Source organism: Symphodus melops (genome assembly GCF_947650265.1).
Source record: "Symphodus melops genome assembly, chromosome: 11".
Classification (NCBI taxonomy): Eukaryota; Metazoa; Chordata; class Actinopteri; order Labriformes; family Labridae; genus Symphodus; species Symphodus melops.
In genome coordinates, this window is record NC_136701.1 from 8,620,330 (window position 1) to 8,638,493 (window position 18,164).

Sequence of the window (18,164 nt, forward strand, 5' to 3'; positions counted from 1 at the left end):
CACACACACACACACACACACACACACACACACACACACACACACACACACACACACACACACAGAAACACGCATGCATTGCCCCTGTTACCAGAAACAGACACACAAAATTTAATATGACAAACTTAATGGAGTCATGATTTCATTTCTTACTTATTTTTGTTCCTTTTCCAACACACACACACACACACACACACACACACATGCACACATGCACTCACGCACACATAATGCTCAGACATTACATTCATGTTTGCCAGCTTCACATCCAACCCCTCTGTCCTCCTTCATGGACGCACACACACACACATCCATGCACGCACACAGTGTGTGAAGTGGCAGCTTCGGCTCCGTCAGCCTGTGGTAGTTCTATGGCTGCTCTGAAGTGGCCTACTCTTCTGAAGGGACCGCCAGCCACACACACACACACACACACACACACACACACACACACACACACACACACACACACACACACACACACACACACACACACACACAAAGATGGAAACAATTAGAGTGACAATCGCACAAGTCATCACTGCAGCAAACACAAGGTTCTCCTTAGCGAGCACTGTGCATACAAACACACACTGCGACTCTGTTTGAAAGTCACAAACAAACACACCCTGACATTTAAACACTGCAGGAGTTTGGACTTTCAGGGAGGCTGGAAGGGTGGCAGGACCGCTGGCTCCATCTTTGAATTCTTCTCTTCACACTTTTTGCATTTGTAAGATATCGAAATAACTCCCCTGAAATCAGTGTCAGCGTGTCGGGTCGGATTGACATTGAATTTACAAAGCACACTAGTGATCCAAAGATTAACAAGATGAATATATTACAGTTAAGAAGAGCTTTACTGCTTTTCACCCTATATCAAGAAAACATGTACAGATGATGCTCCACACACACACACACACACACACACACACACACACACACACACAGACATGCACACACACAGTGCTCCCCCACTGGCTCAGCATATCATGTCACTTTGTCCACCCATTACAGCTAAGCAACATTCATACTGAAGGCAAAAACGTGGACTTGAATATCATGCCGGCAGTTTGATGGGGATACTTCTCAGGACTTCGACACTGTTATAACTTATTAGTATTGTTCATTTATTGATACAGGTATCAGTGTATTGAACACAAGCTGTGGTTTGTAAATCAGAATGACATCACTGAAGGGGGATTTCAAATGTGATGATAATAAAAGTAAGAACTGTTTCCCATAGAGGAGAGAAGACAACAACAACAAACACAAACCTCAGTAAAGGATCTCTGATTAGATATAGAAGTGTGACCTCAGGCATCTTCTGCCTGCTGCATCTGGAAATCCCCTTTATCCTTCAGAAAAACGCTCTCCCAGTCTGGTCTAGACTCTGTGTGTGTGTGTGTGTGTGTGTGCGCATGTTACTGTGATAGGGGTTTGAAGCAGGTGGCTCAGTCTGTCATTATGAGCTGAGTCACAGTACTAGCGTCAGCCATGCAAACACACACACACACACACACACACACACACACACACGTGCCTCACACCTGGTTGCACATATCTTTCCCATTCAGGAACATGCATTTTACAAACACACACACACACACACACACACGAACTTCACTTCACATATCATTCGTCAGGTATAGAGTTACCTCATCAGTGATGTCATTTTTCAGCAGACCTATCTACTCCACTTGGCTCAAACTTTAGCCTGAGTCAATGAGCTCAACATGGGTCGGAGAAAGTGCATCACCTGTTGACAGGACCTCTGATTGGTTATCTGAAATACCATCTCTATAGCACATGGCCTCTGCAGAAAGATTACCAAAAAGACAGAGAAAAACTAAAGTGGTTTTCTATCTGTCTGGGCTGCTCATGTGTAGCCTGTTCATTATTAATTTAGTTTAGTTGATCATGAATTAAAAGGCTAAAACTTCACCAATTGTTTTAAAAGTCAAATAAAAAACATTTTCACATCTTACAACTCCTCAGATGTGTTATGTGACATCCTGTGGTGGGGATCTACTGGCTCAGGTACAATGTCGCTGTTCAGGAGTCTGTTTCAAACAAATGATGTTCATCAATGATCCATCTTTATACCTTAATAGAGTGACCAGCAGGACCACGTTTCAAAATCTCTGCTGAGACATTTTAAAGCCTGATTTATACGTTATGCCAGGTTGGTAAACATGGAAGCCAGTTGAGATATTTTAGTACCATATTTTAGTTTTTTTCATATCCAAGTTTTGGTGCTTTTTTGTCCTCACATCAAAACGCTTGAATTAAGACTCCAGACTTCTTTAACATGTTTTTTTTTACCTTCTCTTTTCTTCTCATATTTCATATTAGCTCTTGTGACACATGCAGGCAACATTCCTTTTTAGAAGCAAATAATTAAGCTCGGTTGGTTGAACCTCTGAATATTTTTGAATGAACATGCTGGTTGACAGATTTTGAATTCGAGTCTTTTGATTGTCGCTTGTCTGGGAATAATTGTCAAATTCTAGTTTTACATTTCCTCGGGGTTTACCTTTCCACATCCACTATAATCACTTGATCTCTTGTAATTCTAGTGCTTTGCCAGATTTTTCTCTCCCTCTTTCCGGCCTATAATTATGCCACACATGCATCTCTTACATGTCAGGGTTGAAGAGAAAATCAGAGATATGATTACTGTTTCTGTTTTCTTTTCTTTCAACGTTGTTTGAGCTTCGTCTCTCCGTCTACATCATCAACGATGGGTGAAATCCCGAAGAGTACTTACAGTGTAAAAGTTTATGACAACAGAAAAGTGATGCCTTTTACAAAATCTGTCTATTTTAACATTTGATTTAAAAGATTTTTTTTTTCTCCACTTCCAACTGGCTACAGAGTAAGATCTATGACCACACATTTTTAACGTCTCAGGCGTAAAGTAAGCCAATAATGCAGTCCCTTCAAAATCCATTAGTAAGACATTTAGCTCGAGCTTTGATCATGAATCCTTATTTAACTAAGCCTGTAGTGAAACTTCAGCTCATCAGCATACTGAGAAAGAGGCGGTGTCAGGATGAAGGTGACACTGTGAAGTCCTTGTTCAGTTTCTTCTGACTTGCACACCTGTAGCTGTGTTACAGGATGTGTGTCAGTACAAAGTGAAAGCTGTGATGTCAGCGTTAAATCTGTAAACAAAGAAGTGCAACAATGTGGAAAGAAGAGGGGGAGGAGCTCTTCACCTTTTGGCTGTTTCGGTAATGTTTAAAAGTCCCGTTTTTGCGTCATATTTAATCGCAAATGGTTTTTATTTGTTGATATTTGACGTGAAATGTAGCGTACTACTTTAAAATGTTGAAAACTTTTGCATTAGAGGAGCCCAAAGATTTAAATTGTGGAGTAAGGTGAACTTACACACGTCTCAGCTTTCAGATGCTCTGCTGTTTTACATTTCTGATCCAGTCACTTCAGTCGTTTCTTCAGCCAAGTGGAACAACACTTTCAACATGTGATGCAGAAGTAGTCAAACCCAGCACCGACACTTTGCCTCGGGCTTCAGATATGACTGTGGTAGAAGACAAAACAGTGTGAAATAAACAAGAGAAAAGCAGAAATGAAACGTGTGCTGACTTTCACTCTCTCGTGTGCACTTATGACAGATGAACACTTACACCAGAGACTCATGTGGTCTTCAGGTATTACTGTGCGGGTGCTGCACAGCGAGTGTGAAGTTGCACACAGTTTCTCTCCAGTCAAATGAGCCCCATCTTTGACTCCAACAACATTAGAAGTATTTGAAAGACCTCGCTGCATCCTTCATCTTAATCTCTTGAGCGGGTTGTCTGGTAAAGTGCCTTCTCTTTTTCTCCGATTTTTCAGTTCATTCATCTCTGTGTTTATGTTCGTAGTTTCCAAACATTTTCGAAATTAAAGTGCCAGAGACTGAGGAGTGTTAAGACGCAGCAGTAACCTGTGGCTCGCTCTCCCTCGCTTGCTTTTCATACATGCTCGTACGTACACAAGCGAGCATTAACGCGGCCCCTGAAACACTGATTTTTATTATTGAATGAATTATTGACATTTATTGAATGTTTCTAAAGGAGGTCGGTGGTCATACACATGTGAGAGTATGTGAAGAAATCTGTGTGTCATATTCTCCATCCTATACAAATGACAGTCTCGGCAGGCAGGAGCGTTTGAGGCGTTTGTGCGCCTGGGAGAGCTCAGAGGAAGGCGGCCTCTGTCGGTTCAGGTGACGACCGGGAGTGTGTGTTTGTAGTTTGCACTGTTGATTTCTTTAAGCAGAGCGGAGTAAGGAGGGCGTTAAGAATGCAAATAAAATGACACTGCCCGGAGCTTTGGGGGGAAATCGGACCCGACAAAATGTTATACAGGCAACACAGACACAGCTGTATATAAATGATTATAAATCAAATATAGAGATATGTAGAATGATGCAGACATGGCTTATAATAAATGGATTAATAAACGTGAGAAAGGGGAAATGAAAGGGGATGAGTAATCGCACTAAAACGAGAGTAGTCATATTAAACGTGGTTTTATAAGATGTTGTTTTAAACCGTGAAACTTCGAACACTGATATCACTGTGACTCTGGATGTTTGCTCCTAACATAAGGAACTGTTCCTGTACGTGAAGAAAGATCAGTCATCACTCATTACCGCCATTACTGTAACAAAACACTACAAAGTTTCTTCTGGTCTCTGCCTCTTTTATGTCACCACAGTGGCTGTTTGAGGAGTCATTTAAAGGCTCACATGCTGCACGACTTGTACTCTCTGTGGTCATAAACACCACAGCACGTTATCAGAGCAGGAAGGCTATTTCCAGTGCCTTTAACTCTCAGTTTAACATGCACACGTTCTAATACGGAGCTATTTTGACTCATATAGGTTCCCTTGAAAGTTGTTCCCGCGACGCTGACGAGGATAGCGTGAGATAGACACGTCTTTAGGTAGATTAATCTTAAAGGGGCATTCCAAAGAAAACTGCCCCGTTACTGCTGACAATTTCCCCTGCAGGTTTCCCAACAACAAAAAGCTCTGATAGTGTCAAAACAGAAGCAAAAAGTCATTCAAAGAAACCAGCTTAATCTTTTCACCACATTTGCTACAGCAGTGATCGTTTAAAACTTGTGATCATTCCCATCATTAATAACTGTTTTTCTAACAGTGAGATATTTCTTTTTATACTCAGCAGTCAGCTGAATTGAATCTATAGGGACATTTTGATTAACTTTTATCCTTTCAGTTTGGGTGTACAGACGGAACAAATTCACAGGAGCCTGATGGATCATTCAGTCAACCAAACGGCCTCTGTTGGTTTGTTGGAACAAAGTGTCTGTGAAAGATGAAGAAGCCAAGACGATGGGTGGTGTTCCCTCCTAACCTCTGAGGCAGAAGTCCAAGTCTTTATAGTTATTACAGCAGCAAATCTTTTCTCTATTTCACTGCAAAGCAAGCTGCAGAGAACAGTGCAGATCTACAAGCTGCATTCTCGACGGTGTTGTGTTTTTGCGGCACTGTCGTCAATGATTTCAGCCGTTGTTTCCATCAACGCAAGTTCAAGTGATCAGGTTTGTCAATCAATTTGTCGTCAAACTACTCCAAGAATATGTAACTTCATACTAAGTGGCAACTTGCTGAACTATTTCAAGCCTCAACATGATCAAAATATTCTTCATTTCTCAACAAAATCCTCTTTATTTTCCACTCAACTTCAGATGTGAGAATACAATGGCATCAGCGCTCTGATGGAAACATGCTGAGTCGGTGTTTTGTCTTGATGTGCTGATGTCATTCTGAACACAGCCTGAGGGCGAATCAGCTCGTGTTTACAATATACGATGGACCTTTGGGTGAGTGTGTGTCTCAGTTGAACACCTGCTGGAGAGAAAACTCCTCCGTGATGTCATCGTGACACACCTATGCTGCGTTCAAGTCGAACTGGGAAATGGGAAAAGTTAGGATCCAACATGGCGGCTGCGTGCATTAAAGCTGTAACTAAAGTGTTTATTAGCCGCTAGCTTCGATAGGATCATGAAAGTTCTTTCTGTAGACATGTTGTTGTGTTGTTTTTGTGCACAAACTATCACGTAGTGTTGTTAGCATCTGGTATTAGCTAACAAAACAAAGGTACTCCTGGAGGTGTCCATGTTGGGGGGTTGAACATGCTCAACTCGGGTGCTCCGACTTCCCCGTTGGAAGGTATCACTACTGTAGATCAGTGATGGGAAGATGTTACAGCAGGAATCAGTGATGCAGAAGTCCACTCTGCTCCATTAAGATCTGACTTTGACTGTCTGTTTCCAGCTATTGTTTCAAGTCACAACAGAAACTTGCTGACTAACCATTAGCGTCTAACTCGTGCTTTTGCAAAATCATTTTGAAATGTTGTCATTCTCCAAAAGCTGCAGAATAGCGTCCGTTAGGGCTTCTGAAGAGAATGTGTACATTTTGTGGAGCCCAAAGACGTTAGGTTAGGTTCGATACATGTGACATATTGACAGGATCTTTTCATCTTGATGGAGTAGAACATGAGAGTGGATACATTTTGAGCACCGACAAATGAACGAGGGGAGAGGAAAGATAAAGAGTTCAGGTCTGTAATGAAGAAGAGAAGAGGGGGAGGAAAATGACAGGTAAAGGGTAAAATAGAGGTGAGAATGAGGACAAAAGGCGTTAATGGGCCCGGACAGTAGAAGGGCAGAAGGTGTTGGGAAAACACGAGGGAGGAGGGAGGAGAGAGGGAGGAAGGGCGTGGTGAGAGGGACGGAGGGAGGGGAGGATAGATGGCAGTGGTGAGACAGGTCGGCTGACTCAGTCACATTCCTGACGTCCAGATTTATGGTGGCTCGGGGTCTTGAAGCAAGCCCGGAGCTGTGGCCAAATTATAGTCATCTGGAGCATTCCTGTGCTGCAAACACAGGTTAGCAGCCGGGCCACGCTAAGTGCTAGGTGCTGCCTGTTGACAAATGACTTCCTTTGAAGGGCACAAAGAGAGGGAGAGAGAGAGAGAGAGAGAGGTATTTACTGTGAGAAGGGGCAGAGTCGAGCCGTCTATGTTTCTTTAGTTGGAAAACATTGTTGCTGAAAGAAGAGATGAAGTGATGTTTGTTCGTGTGCATGTTTGGGTGTGTGTCGACCAATATCTGTGTGAGTGTGTTTGAAATGTGGGTACCCACAATGAACCAGTCAAACCATCTGGCGACATGGGCTCCCAGTGGAGGGTCCACACACACACACACACACACACACACACACACACACACACACACACACACACACACACACACACACACACACACAAAGCATCCTCCCACATAAACACAGCATCATTTCTCATTCACACACACTGAGATGGGAACAGGAGTGTGTGACCCGTGTTATTAAGGCCATCTCTTCATTTAATACCAGGTTCCCAGACTACTAATAACCCTAATAACCTGTCAGACCAGGGGCCAAACCCAGGGGCTGCTGACCTGACCCTAATGAGTGTGTGTGTGTTTGTGTTGTGCATGACAGGACTGAAACAGGAATTACAACAGTATCTAATGTGTGTACGTGTTTACATTTCAAGCGAAATGTGAAAACGTCGAACACAACCATGTTAATGTGTGTGTGAATGTGTGCGTGTCTCACAGGCGTTCACAGGCATCAGTCCCAGGACCTCTCAGGGTACTACTCCCTCCCTCCAGGCAGCGTCGGCCAGATCACTCCCTCCATGGGCTGGTGAGTCTCTCTCTCTCTCTCTCACATACACACACACACACACACACACACACACACACACACATCTTTACATGCTGTGACTCACAATGACCTTGTTCCAACTCAGAGTCCTTCCCTAACATTAAAGGACGACACAAACACTATGAAAGCTGAAATATTGCTGAATCCTTGAGTTTGTGGCAGTTCATTCAGTGCTGTCGGATTTTAAAGGCATCACCTTGGACATTTATTGAAAGTCTGATAGACAAATGTTACTTTTCCTGACATTCAATTGGCACAACCATTGATGGATTAATCTAGAAAATAAAATGTGAGAGTCAAAAAGAAATGGACGGGGGGGAAAAAAGGAAGGTATTACCTGAAGCAACACTCTGAAATGTTGTGAATAAAGAGAGTTTAAAAGGAAACACACTGCAGTCGTTATCATGTGCAGGAAAGTTCAGCAGATTCATTTTATGTTGGGTGCATGTTTTCAGTCACCCAACTGCACTTTTTAACACTCCTGCACTGAAGTATAAGATGTGTTCCTTTAAGAGGTAATGTTTGTAAGAATAGTAAAGTATGGAATCATTTATCACCCAGCAATGAAACAGAGTAAACTGAATACTTTAAGGATCAACCTGCTCTTTTAGAAACGATGATAAGTAAGTAAGTGAGAAAACACTTAGCGGCATTATTCAAAAGAAAATCAGCAGTTGATGAAAGCACAGATTACTTCATCAATCTCCGGTATTTTCCCTGTTGTGGAGTTCACACCGTTGACCTCAAGTAACCTCTAAACCCTAAAACATTCATTTCTCCAAAACCGTCTTCACATCCTGACATCGTCATCATTATTCTTATCATCTCAGAGCTTTGCACACGTACACAACTCTGACCCCGTCAGTGTTATACATCACTGTCTCACCTGGTGTCAGAGTAGCTAACCCTGGGCAGCAGGACTGTGTGTTGCCATGGAAACCACCTCCTTTGATCCCCCTCTTCGGGACTCGCTACTTGAGCTTTTGAACCCTTCTCAAAAACAAATAAGGAACAACTGAAACACTCAAATGAAATGTCACCCAGAAAAGTGTGAAGTAAATTCAAATCTTTTATTTACAGTCTGAAGGCGGTAAAACAAAGTCACCCATCAAGGCACAAAGATTTTTTTTGTGTTTTTACAGGCCAAAATCCGATTGAAAATAACGATTCTTCGTGTGATTCAAAAGTTGGAAGTAGTTTGGGATGACTCATCAGTGAAGGAGACTAAAGACACGAGTCATGCAATATCCTTCAACCCGTTTTCCTTTCTTTAGTCGTACTTCCTGGGGATTCTGGGAAATGTTGGCACATTCAGGTAGATTTCTAAATCACAAGAAATGAGTGAAGATTCTAGAATGAAATAAGGAGCCTGTTTCAGTTTTATCTGTCTGTGGTACAGCTCCTCTCTGCAGCGCTGGTCCTCTTCAGCGGGCACATCTGCTCTTCATTGGGTCCTTCCATTCGTTGTTTCCATCATTTCCGCGTCGACTGAGAGCTTGGGATGTCATGCTGGCCGATTGTGAACTTATAATGTCAGGCGTCCGTTGATTTATGGATCAACACAAATCCATTTATAAGAACCTACAGTATCTGTGCCTGGACCAAATCCCCTACAGGAGCCGTTAAAGGCTTACATCAAAATGTCATAGAGATTTGAAAAGACAGCTTTAAAACTCTGCCTGTGTACATGTGTGTTTATGTCTTTTATCCATGTTTCTGTAGGATGAGCTGTTGGTCCCCAGACGTGTCAGAAAGTCTGTGATTTACAGGCGTTTTATCTTTGTCTCACACTTCAGTATGGATTTCCACAAATATAATGAAGAGCTAAGCTCCTTTAACCCAGATTATCTTATTGTTTTAGGCCCTTGTAGTTTGTTTCCTTGTAGACAGAGGAAGGAGGAGGAGGAGAACGAGCAGAATGAGCCATTAAATGTCAAACTGTTGTTTTCTTTTGTATCTGCTTCTAGCCTGCTCGCTCCTCCATGACCACCTCCATATGTGCCCCCGTTTAAAAGGATGCAGCTTTGCAGTGGTGACTGCTGTGGAGGGAGCACCTATCTCACAAACATGTTGCATTATTAAATACAGTGTAAACAAGAGCTCGAGAGGATGTTTGAAAAGTGCAGAATGAGGCGGTCTGGGTCATGTGGGACGGAAGCTCGTCCGTACAGCTTGTTTTCTGAATTCTCTTAAAGGTGACAGATAAAAGCAAACCCCTTCTTAAACACGAACTAAATGGGGAGGGGTGCATGTGTGAACGCAAGCAGCTGAAATTTGAAACTGAATGACACTGTATGCTACCAGCCCTTTAGTACTCAGGGTAAGCTTGAGTGTGTGACGCAGCAGCTAATATTCACAGCTTGGCAGGGTGATGATTGAGAAAGTGTTTTTTTGGGGGGGGTTTTTCACTTCGACTTTTTATGCCTCATTTGTCCATCACACTTTTTTGCACTGTTGCGTCTGTAGTGTGGAATCCTCCTGATACATGTAGTGAAACTGAAACAGGGACCATAAAGGAAGACTCTGCCTCCTCCGTCCCCTCACCAAAACTGGAATGGATCAGGTTGTGGAAATGTGTCTTTCCTGCATATCTCCCACTGTGAGGCGTGAAAGGCAAGTTCCTGAAAATATTAGGACCTGAATGTAGGAGACTTTAAGGAGACATTAAAGCCTGTGTGTGCCACAGTGAAGCCAGAAATCTCATTTCATTTACCATCAACTGAAGAGCAGGAGAGGACAGTCGATGTGTTTTGATGCATTTTGCTTCAGTGGTGAAAGCTGTCCTGCATGGCTGTCATTCACTGATATGTTCTCAACCTTTACGTGTACAAGGATGTAATTACTATGTTGTCACTGCTACACAGAGTCTAACAAAGAAACTGCTCCTGTCTTGTGTTCCATTTCATTCTCAGCATGCCTTTCTCATCAGAGGTATTTTCTCTGTTAAAGAGAATGTGTTGACCAGCATCCCTCAGCAGAATGTATCAATCAATCCATCTTTATTTGTATAGCGTATTCATAACAAGACACTTTACAAAAAGCTGCCTTTAACAGGCAGAGAAATCTTCAGCAGACCCGGGCTCATGACTGAACAGTTATCCGCTAAACCTTTGCTGGGCTTGAAAATGGGGATGGGGGAGATGGGACAAGATGCAGAAAGAAGGGGGGGGGCATCCTCACCAACAGACCCGAGGAACCTAAGAAAGTTCAGGGGGGTTCAGGAGCGCCCAGAAAAAAGTGTGGTTAGTAACTGGAATGTAAAGATGGTGACAGTAATATGATATGAAAGCAGAGAGATAAGAGATAAGAGTTCCTGGTGCCAGTTCCCCCGGTAGTCTCGGCCTATGAGCTGGTCTATACCTAAGCCAGCCCTAACTATATTTATCAAAAAGAAACGTTTTTAGTCTGTTCTTGAAAGTACATAGTTTGTCTGCCTCCCAAAACCCGACTGGTAGACGGTTTCATAGTAGAGGTGGTTTGACTCGTGTGACGGTGTATATGATGGCTGGTCATTTAAACTCATTACATACACACGGAGCATGGGTCTGGTGTTTTGGAGCCGGCCAGTGATCTTTGGGTCTCTGCACGTGTAGAGCTGCCTCCTGGTAATGAAGGGAGACAGGACACTGTGATTCTGCTGATGATTGTACAGGTGATTGAATTACTGGATGTGGATTGAAGCTTTTGTCACTGCATACATGGTTACATGAGGAAGAATCAGTAAAGGGGGGTGTTTGAATCAGCTCTCAGGAGGTGGAAGTGTGCTTTTATACATATCAAAGGCTCGTGGTTACATCCCATCCCCGCTCGCTCTCGACCTCCCGCGGTGTGTGAGTGTGTGTGTTTCTGCTACTGGTAAGCCACGTATTGACACACAGCTGTCAACAGTGCTGTTCTGGAGCTCCACAGGGGATCACCTCGCATCCCAGGATCCCGAGAGCAGCGACAACAAAGTCGTTTTCCAGCATCAAAACGCAAGATTTCACATTAAAGAAGGAAGAGCTTTTAAGATGCGATTGATGCTGAAGTTTTTTTGTTGTTGTTGTTGTTTTGTTTTTTTTTGTTTTTTTTCAATGAAAATGGCTTCATGCAAAAAAAAAGAAAAGAAAATATAGCTGTGTAAAAGCAGCAAAAGGTTCAAGTTTCTCCTTAAACTCAAAGAAACCCAAGAGAATGTTATTCTAAATAATAAGAGGGAAAACATAAATCACAAAAACAAAGAAGGGATGTATCCATGTTTTCTCACTTCCCCCAAAAAACATTTTCTTTGTGTCACAGAATAGCTTGAGTGTTTAATGCTAAATCTGATTTTCTTCCCATTTGAATTGTGATTGTAATCAAAGACTGATAGTGATGGATTTACATTGAGATAAACTGGAGAAACAGTCAGAGAGGAATAAAAACCTTCTACCTGTGGCTCAAACTGTGGCCGTCTCTCCCCTCTGCTGTGCTGTGGCAGGCAGAGTCAGCCAGTCTACCCGGGCCTGTCCCCCTGTGGATTCAGGCAGCCCTACTCCTCCAACCTCCCCGGCTCCTCCTCCTACTCCAGGTATCGTAGAAAGCTGAGCGAGCCAGAAAATCAATGCACAAAAGTACGCTTTTGCATCTTCAGCTGCTATTTGTAGCTTTCAGAAGATCTGAGCTGGAGTGTTCTGTGCGACATGTTGTCCGGCTTCTGTGTCTGCTTTCATTGTGGGAGTCTGTTTGGAGCCAGCGCGTCTGTAAGAAGGACTAGTTCAGCGTTTGTTTTTGTTTGTTTTTGCCAAAGCAAGCTGAGTTAATGCAAATAGCTGAGCCAATCACTGCTGCAAAAAAAGGTGACCTCCTCTACACCTTCAGTACCCTCACAAACACATGAGCTGCTTTTTATTGCTTCTCCCTAAATTTCACATCCTTTTCTTGTGTGTGTGTGTGTGTGTGTGTGTGTGTGTGTGTGTGTGTGTGTGTGTGTGTGTGTGTGTGTGTGTGTGAGTGTGTGTGTGTGAGTGTGTGTGTGTGCTCCTGATCTTTGACACATCCTTCTGAAACTAGATTTATAAAGATTTAGATTTATGTTTTGTATTTCAAGGACAACGAGAATGCCCGACAAATACATGGGTGAGCTTTGAGCCCCTGCTTCGATCTGCTCTGCCTTCATATTATCCAGCAACGGGATTGAAGTTTTTTTACACTGCGACTCCAAATCATCACGTTTGATCCTGAACCCCCAAAAAAAGATCTCCCTGAGGACACAAGCGATAGAAGTCAGCGCTCATAGTCACATCACAACTCACAGCACCCCAAAACATCAGCGAGCAAACTGTTGGTTTGTGTTTGAACAGTGGCTGTGTAAATACTTTGTCACATATACAATGTATTTAACTGTATCTCAGTCACTCTATAGAGACAATTACTGCATTCAAACACTGGAAGACTCATTTTTTTCTTTTGATCATGAATTAATCAAAAAGTAAAATTTTAAAAATCAGATCATTTCCCTGGTTGCTCAAAGAAGACGTCTCCTCTGTTTTCCCTATTTTTGAGCTACTACATGCAGGTTAAAACAAATTACAAAGTATAGATTTTTTTGTCATTGTTTGTCATCATTCCAGCTGTTGCGAGTAGCGAGTTCTTATCGTTTGTTCGTCTTCAGGGTCTCATTTTGTCTCTTTTATCCCCACAGTTTGAAAAGGTTATAAAAAGATTCTAATGGTGCATGCAGAAATCATTCTTTGACTATCAGGATCATCAGGATTTTTGTAAGTTGCATTGACTGAAATTTGACTTCTCACGGGACCACAAGATGTGAAGGAGGCCTTTTCCTTCTCATAGTAATGCTAGGGCGCCCTCTAGCGAGGAAAGGCTCAATTACACGTTATGACTGAGTCCTCAGGATGAACACGAGCCACCAGTCATGATTTTTCAAATATTTTACTGAGCTTGTAGAGAGCTTCTGTAGCAGTCAGTAAACGCAGGTTTATTCAGGCAGGTTTCTGTTCCACGTTAACCCACCACAAACACTCGTATGCATTTCCTCTCTGGTTCCACCAAGCCTGGGAAAATGTTCAGCAGTCACCAGGTTAAAGATCCACCTCAAGGGGGGCGCTGGTGGCGCACGCGTCCCATGTATCGAGGCAATGGTCCTCGCGCGGGCGGCCCGGGTTCACGTCCGGCCTGTGGCTCCTTTCCCACATGTCTCTCCCAGCTCTCTCCCTGATTTCCGCCTTTATCCACCTTCCTCTCTCTATAATAAAGGCGAAAGGCCAAAAATAAATCTTAGGAGAAAAAAAAGGTCCACCTCAACACATAAACAATCAGGCTTGTCATGCTTTAAAGCTCATTGCTTACAATCAAGTGTTGCTTTTGCTTGGACGCTCACTGTGCTCTCTGCCCCGGACTCAACAAGTTTCCCTCCACCTGATAAAATCTTTCTTTTTTATCTCTCTTGACTTTCGTCCTCCAACCCCTCCTTCTATCCTCCTCCTTTAACAGGTTCCCTCACTCTCTGATGCTGGGCCCATCCGGCATGCATCCTACGGGGATCCCCCACCCAGCCATAGTGCCCCCTACAGGCAAACAGGAACATGACCAATATGACCGGGGCATGTATGCGTAAGTATTGAAAACAATGAATAATAATGTGTAAAGGTTTCTTTACCAAGCTTTTATAATCTACAGGCAGAAGACAGTTAGCTTAGCTTAGCACAATCAGGGAGGCATCTCTCGTTAGCACAGTATCTTGGACAACAAAGTGTCAAGATGTAGTGTTACAGTTGTAAATGTGCTGGACCATTTCTTAATGAGAAGCTGCTACTTCTTGGACACCAGTCTTTACTGTGCAGATGCTAGGCACCCTGCATGTTCCAGTCGAAGCTAAACTAAGTTAATGGTCTCAAATGAAACATTCCGGTCTGACAGCGCTGCGTATCTTCTCCACTTTCCTTAACTTTGTTTTCTGTTTCTGTTTGATTCTTGTGATTTTTGTAACCAGTAACAGAATGTATATGGGCACAATACCGCTTGGATAGCAAAATCAAGAAACTCTGTCTCCGTCTCGCCTCAATCCTATCACTGTGCTTTTCCTTCTCAGGAAGCCGCAGATGGAGGTCAAACGGGAGAAGGAGCCCAAAAAGCCGGTCATTAAGAAACCCCTGAACGCCTTCATGCTCTACATGAAGGAGATGAGGGCCAAGGTCATTGCAGAGTGCACATTAAAAGAGAGCGCAGCCATCAACCAAATTCTGGGACGAAGGGTAAGGAGGGCACACGCGCGCACACACACACACACACACACACACACAAACAGCTAAACATGAGCTTAGCCTGTTTCCAGACGTGTTTTTAATTTCACACGAGGAACATAACAGGATTATGTTAATGTGAACTCTGTTTCTCTCACATACTGATGCTACTGAGACAGGTGGTACAGTGATGCTGACAATGCAGCAAAAAGGACACAGTATACAGTTTGTTCATAGAGCTAATATGTAAAAAAAAACAAGATCAAATGTCTAAAAAAACCGTGTCTTTGTGCGTTCCCAGTGGCACGCACTGACCCGGGAGGAGCAGGCGAAGTACTACGAGTTGGCCCGGAAAGAGAGACAACTCCACATGCAGCTCTACCCGACCTGGTCTGCCAGAGACAACTATGTAAGAACTCTTCTGACTCCAATACTTCACTCCTCTAGAAGCAGACCTTTTTGAAGTGTGTTTTTTTTCTCAACCAGAATCTGGAGGAATTAGCCAATGTACTGTCTTTACTTGCTACTGTCTCAAAATCCTGCATGATTATCAGCTCCCAAACCTGTCAGTTCAATGTCATAGATCATATTTACAAACATTAATGGCATGAAGAGATAAAGTCGGTCCTCTGAGATTTACAGGAGGCCGTCAAACCTGTGTGATGCATGTGTTTTAGTCTGATGTGTTGGGGGATGATCTGTATCTGGGCTGCTGTGTGCCTCTGACTTGTCAGTTTGCTGTTGAACTCTTGCAGGAGGCGGGCCTTAGCGGGGTCGCAGGGGAAAAGAGTAAAGCTGATTGGGTAGGGACACTTCTTATGGTGGATTTATGCCTCTGTGGTGGGAAACACTTGAGTATGTGAAGAGCTGCATGAAAGGGGTTGTGGGTATTTCTGTGCTGCATGCACCTTCCAAAAATCCTGATGACTCACAAGCAACAGCTGCAATTTAGAGGAAAAGGAGAGGAAATAAGAGCTTTAAAAGCAGCTCTGATTGGTCAGTTATAAATACATTTGCACGGGACCTTGGTTTTTAAAACTAGTATTTATTTCACAGAGGTATAAATCAACCCGTTTTGCTTAACTAACTGAGAGCAGGGCCGCATGGCTGGCCTCGCTGCTTCACCGCCTCAGAGATTTATTTATTTATTTTTTGTAGTGGGGGGGGGGGGGGGGGGGGGGGACATCTTTTGATTTTTAATTATTCAAACTAAACAACTAAGGCTCACAATAAAGACAAACAGACACATAGTGGTTGGACCTTACACTTAAAAGTGTGTTTTTAGAAGTCATACAGATCAATGCAGGTTTAAGTAAATGATGTCACTGAATAGGGGGCAATATGGGGGCAACAGATGGCCTAGTGGTTAGGTCTTGCTTGCATGTCACTCCCCACTCTCCGATTTCCTTCTCTGTCCACTGTCCTGTCAAATAAAGGCAACAATACATCTTTAAAAAGAGGGCAAGGAGTCGTAATCCGGCACGACTGGCTTAGTTGTAGCACACGCTTTAGAAAACCTGCAAGGGGAAATAACCTTTAAAGCTTTTACCTGCTGCTCTGACTCTCTATATCTGCCTGAGCTGCAGATATAGAAGGCATGACACACGAGTTACGGCGCTGTGGTTTGATATGTCTAATACCTCTGAATAAGTTGCTTCATGTCACAAACGTGCACACTGAATTTGTTCTGTTGTTTTTCTACTGTCTGTCGAGAGTTTCTCTTCAAGCTCCATGACGTTCGGATGTTTTTGAGCAGGAGTATGAGTTACACGTCATAGTTTGCACGATGGAGTTTTAATCTGTAGTTAAAGTTTGTACGTAGGTGAACATGTATTTTTTTTCGCCCATCTTTCTTGTGCAAGAGTTTGTTTTAAATCCTTCTCTCGTATGGACGCCTGTCCAAAACAAAGGCTGGGGGACTTCAGTGAATTAAACATGAACATTATTTGCCCTGCTATGTTATATTTAAGGATATTTAAGGAACCCCCCCCCCCCCCACACACACACACACACACACACACGTCATCAGCCACTGGACCTGTTAGCAGAGCAGGAAGTGAAGTTCCACATATCGCCCCCGCAGCTGTGGAGGGTTTCTCCTCTTAGCCCTAAAAACACCGACATGTAGTCTATGCAGACTCACAGACGCATTTACAGCCGGAGAGCGTCACAAAGGTGCAGTTGCACAGAGAGTAACCACATAGACAGAGCTGACAGCGAGCTGAGGAGGGCAGACATGAAGCGTAGGCGGCAGGCAGATTCTCAGTACCCACATCCTTCACCTCACCCAAACATGAGGCCCCACTTCACCATCAACAGCTCTGTGTGAACAACTCTGATGTTTAACCCCACACTCACACATCACAGTGCGCCTTCAGATTGGAACAAGAAAAGTAACGACACTTTGTGTATTTGTTTGTATTCAAGGTGATCTATACTTATCTAAAAGCTGCTTCTGATCTCCTTTTGGGTCATCATTTGAATTCTGTCTCTTGTTTTCTTTCTTGCTTTTTCTTGCTTTTTAGAGAGCATTAAAGATGGTTGCTGCTTTCGAGTTTGCATTGTTTTGGTTCTAAATAGATTTACATGTCGACTGATCGGAGCTACCTCTTCCAGATTTCTGAACTAAAAAGAAAACTGTTTGTTTTCACGCTGCATCATGAACTCTTGCTGTCAGAAGGGATTGCACTATTAACCAAAGCAACATGTGATGCTCAATCTTAATGCGGGCCACACCACATGAACGTTTATAATTAAGTCAGCGTTGTTGTTGTTTTTCTTCCACAGGGCAAGAAAAAGAGGAGAAAAAGGGAAAAGCTGCAGGACTCCAACACAGGTAAAACATTTCAAACATAACTGTCTACGGTTTGACGATGTGTCAGCAGATGCCTCAGTTATATCAGAGCAGATCTGGGACAATTCATGTTGAGCTTGCGTCGGTGCTCGTCTGCGCTTCAAGTTGAAGTCTTTAAGGCAGGATGTGTCACCAACGTCAAACCAGCCGCCCACTCTGATTTCCATCTAACCTGAATTCTAACCGTTTGAATCCCCGGTGCGAGAAATCGTAACGTCCAGTTCCTGATCACATTTTATCCTTCCCTTTTGAATAAAAGCATCTTCTCTCGTTTCTTAATATGACACAAACACACAGAGAACACTTTCAAATGTAGATCACTTGCTGTTGATGTGTTGTC

General features: G+C 43.2%; 1 protein-coding gene across 6 annotated transcripts in view; it reads left to right on the forward strand.

Moving 5' to 3' along the window:
• Nucleotides 1–18,164, forward strand: part of tcf7 (transcription factor 7) — a 60,808-nt gene that overhangs the window by 37,248 nt on the left and 5,396 nt on the right. For 3 of the 6 annotated variants that reach the window (XM_079355853.1, XM_079355857.1, XM_079355856.1), the window contains exons 5-11: nucleotides 7,642–7,729; nucleotides 12,210–12,299; nucleotides 14,222–14,341; nucleotides 14,820–14,982; nucleotides 15,272–15,379; nucleotides 15,726–15,773; nucleotides 17,758–17,806. In XM_079355853.1, coding sequence (XP_079211979.1) covers nucleotides 7,642–7,729; nucleotides 12,210–12,299; nucleotides 14,222–14,341; nucleotides 14,820–14,982; nucleotides 15,272–15,379; nucleotides 15,726–15,773; nucleotides 17,758–17,806 — 666 coding nt within the window. The remainder of the gene's footprint in view (nucleotides 1–7,641; nucleotides 7,730–12,209; nucleotides 12,300–14,221; nucleotides 14,342–14,819; nucleotides 14,983–15,271; nucleotides 15,380–15,725; nucleotides 15,774–17,757; nucleotides 17,807–18,164) is intronic. The other 3 variants (XM_079355854.1, XM_079355858.1, XM_079355855.1) reach the window with 2 other exon arrangements.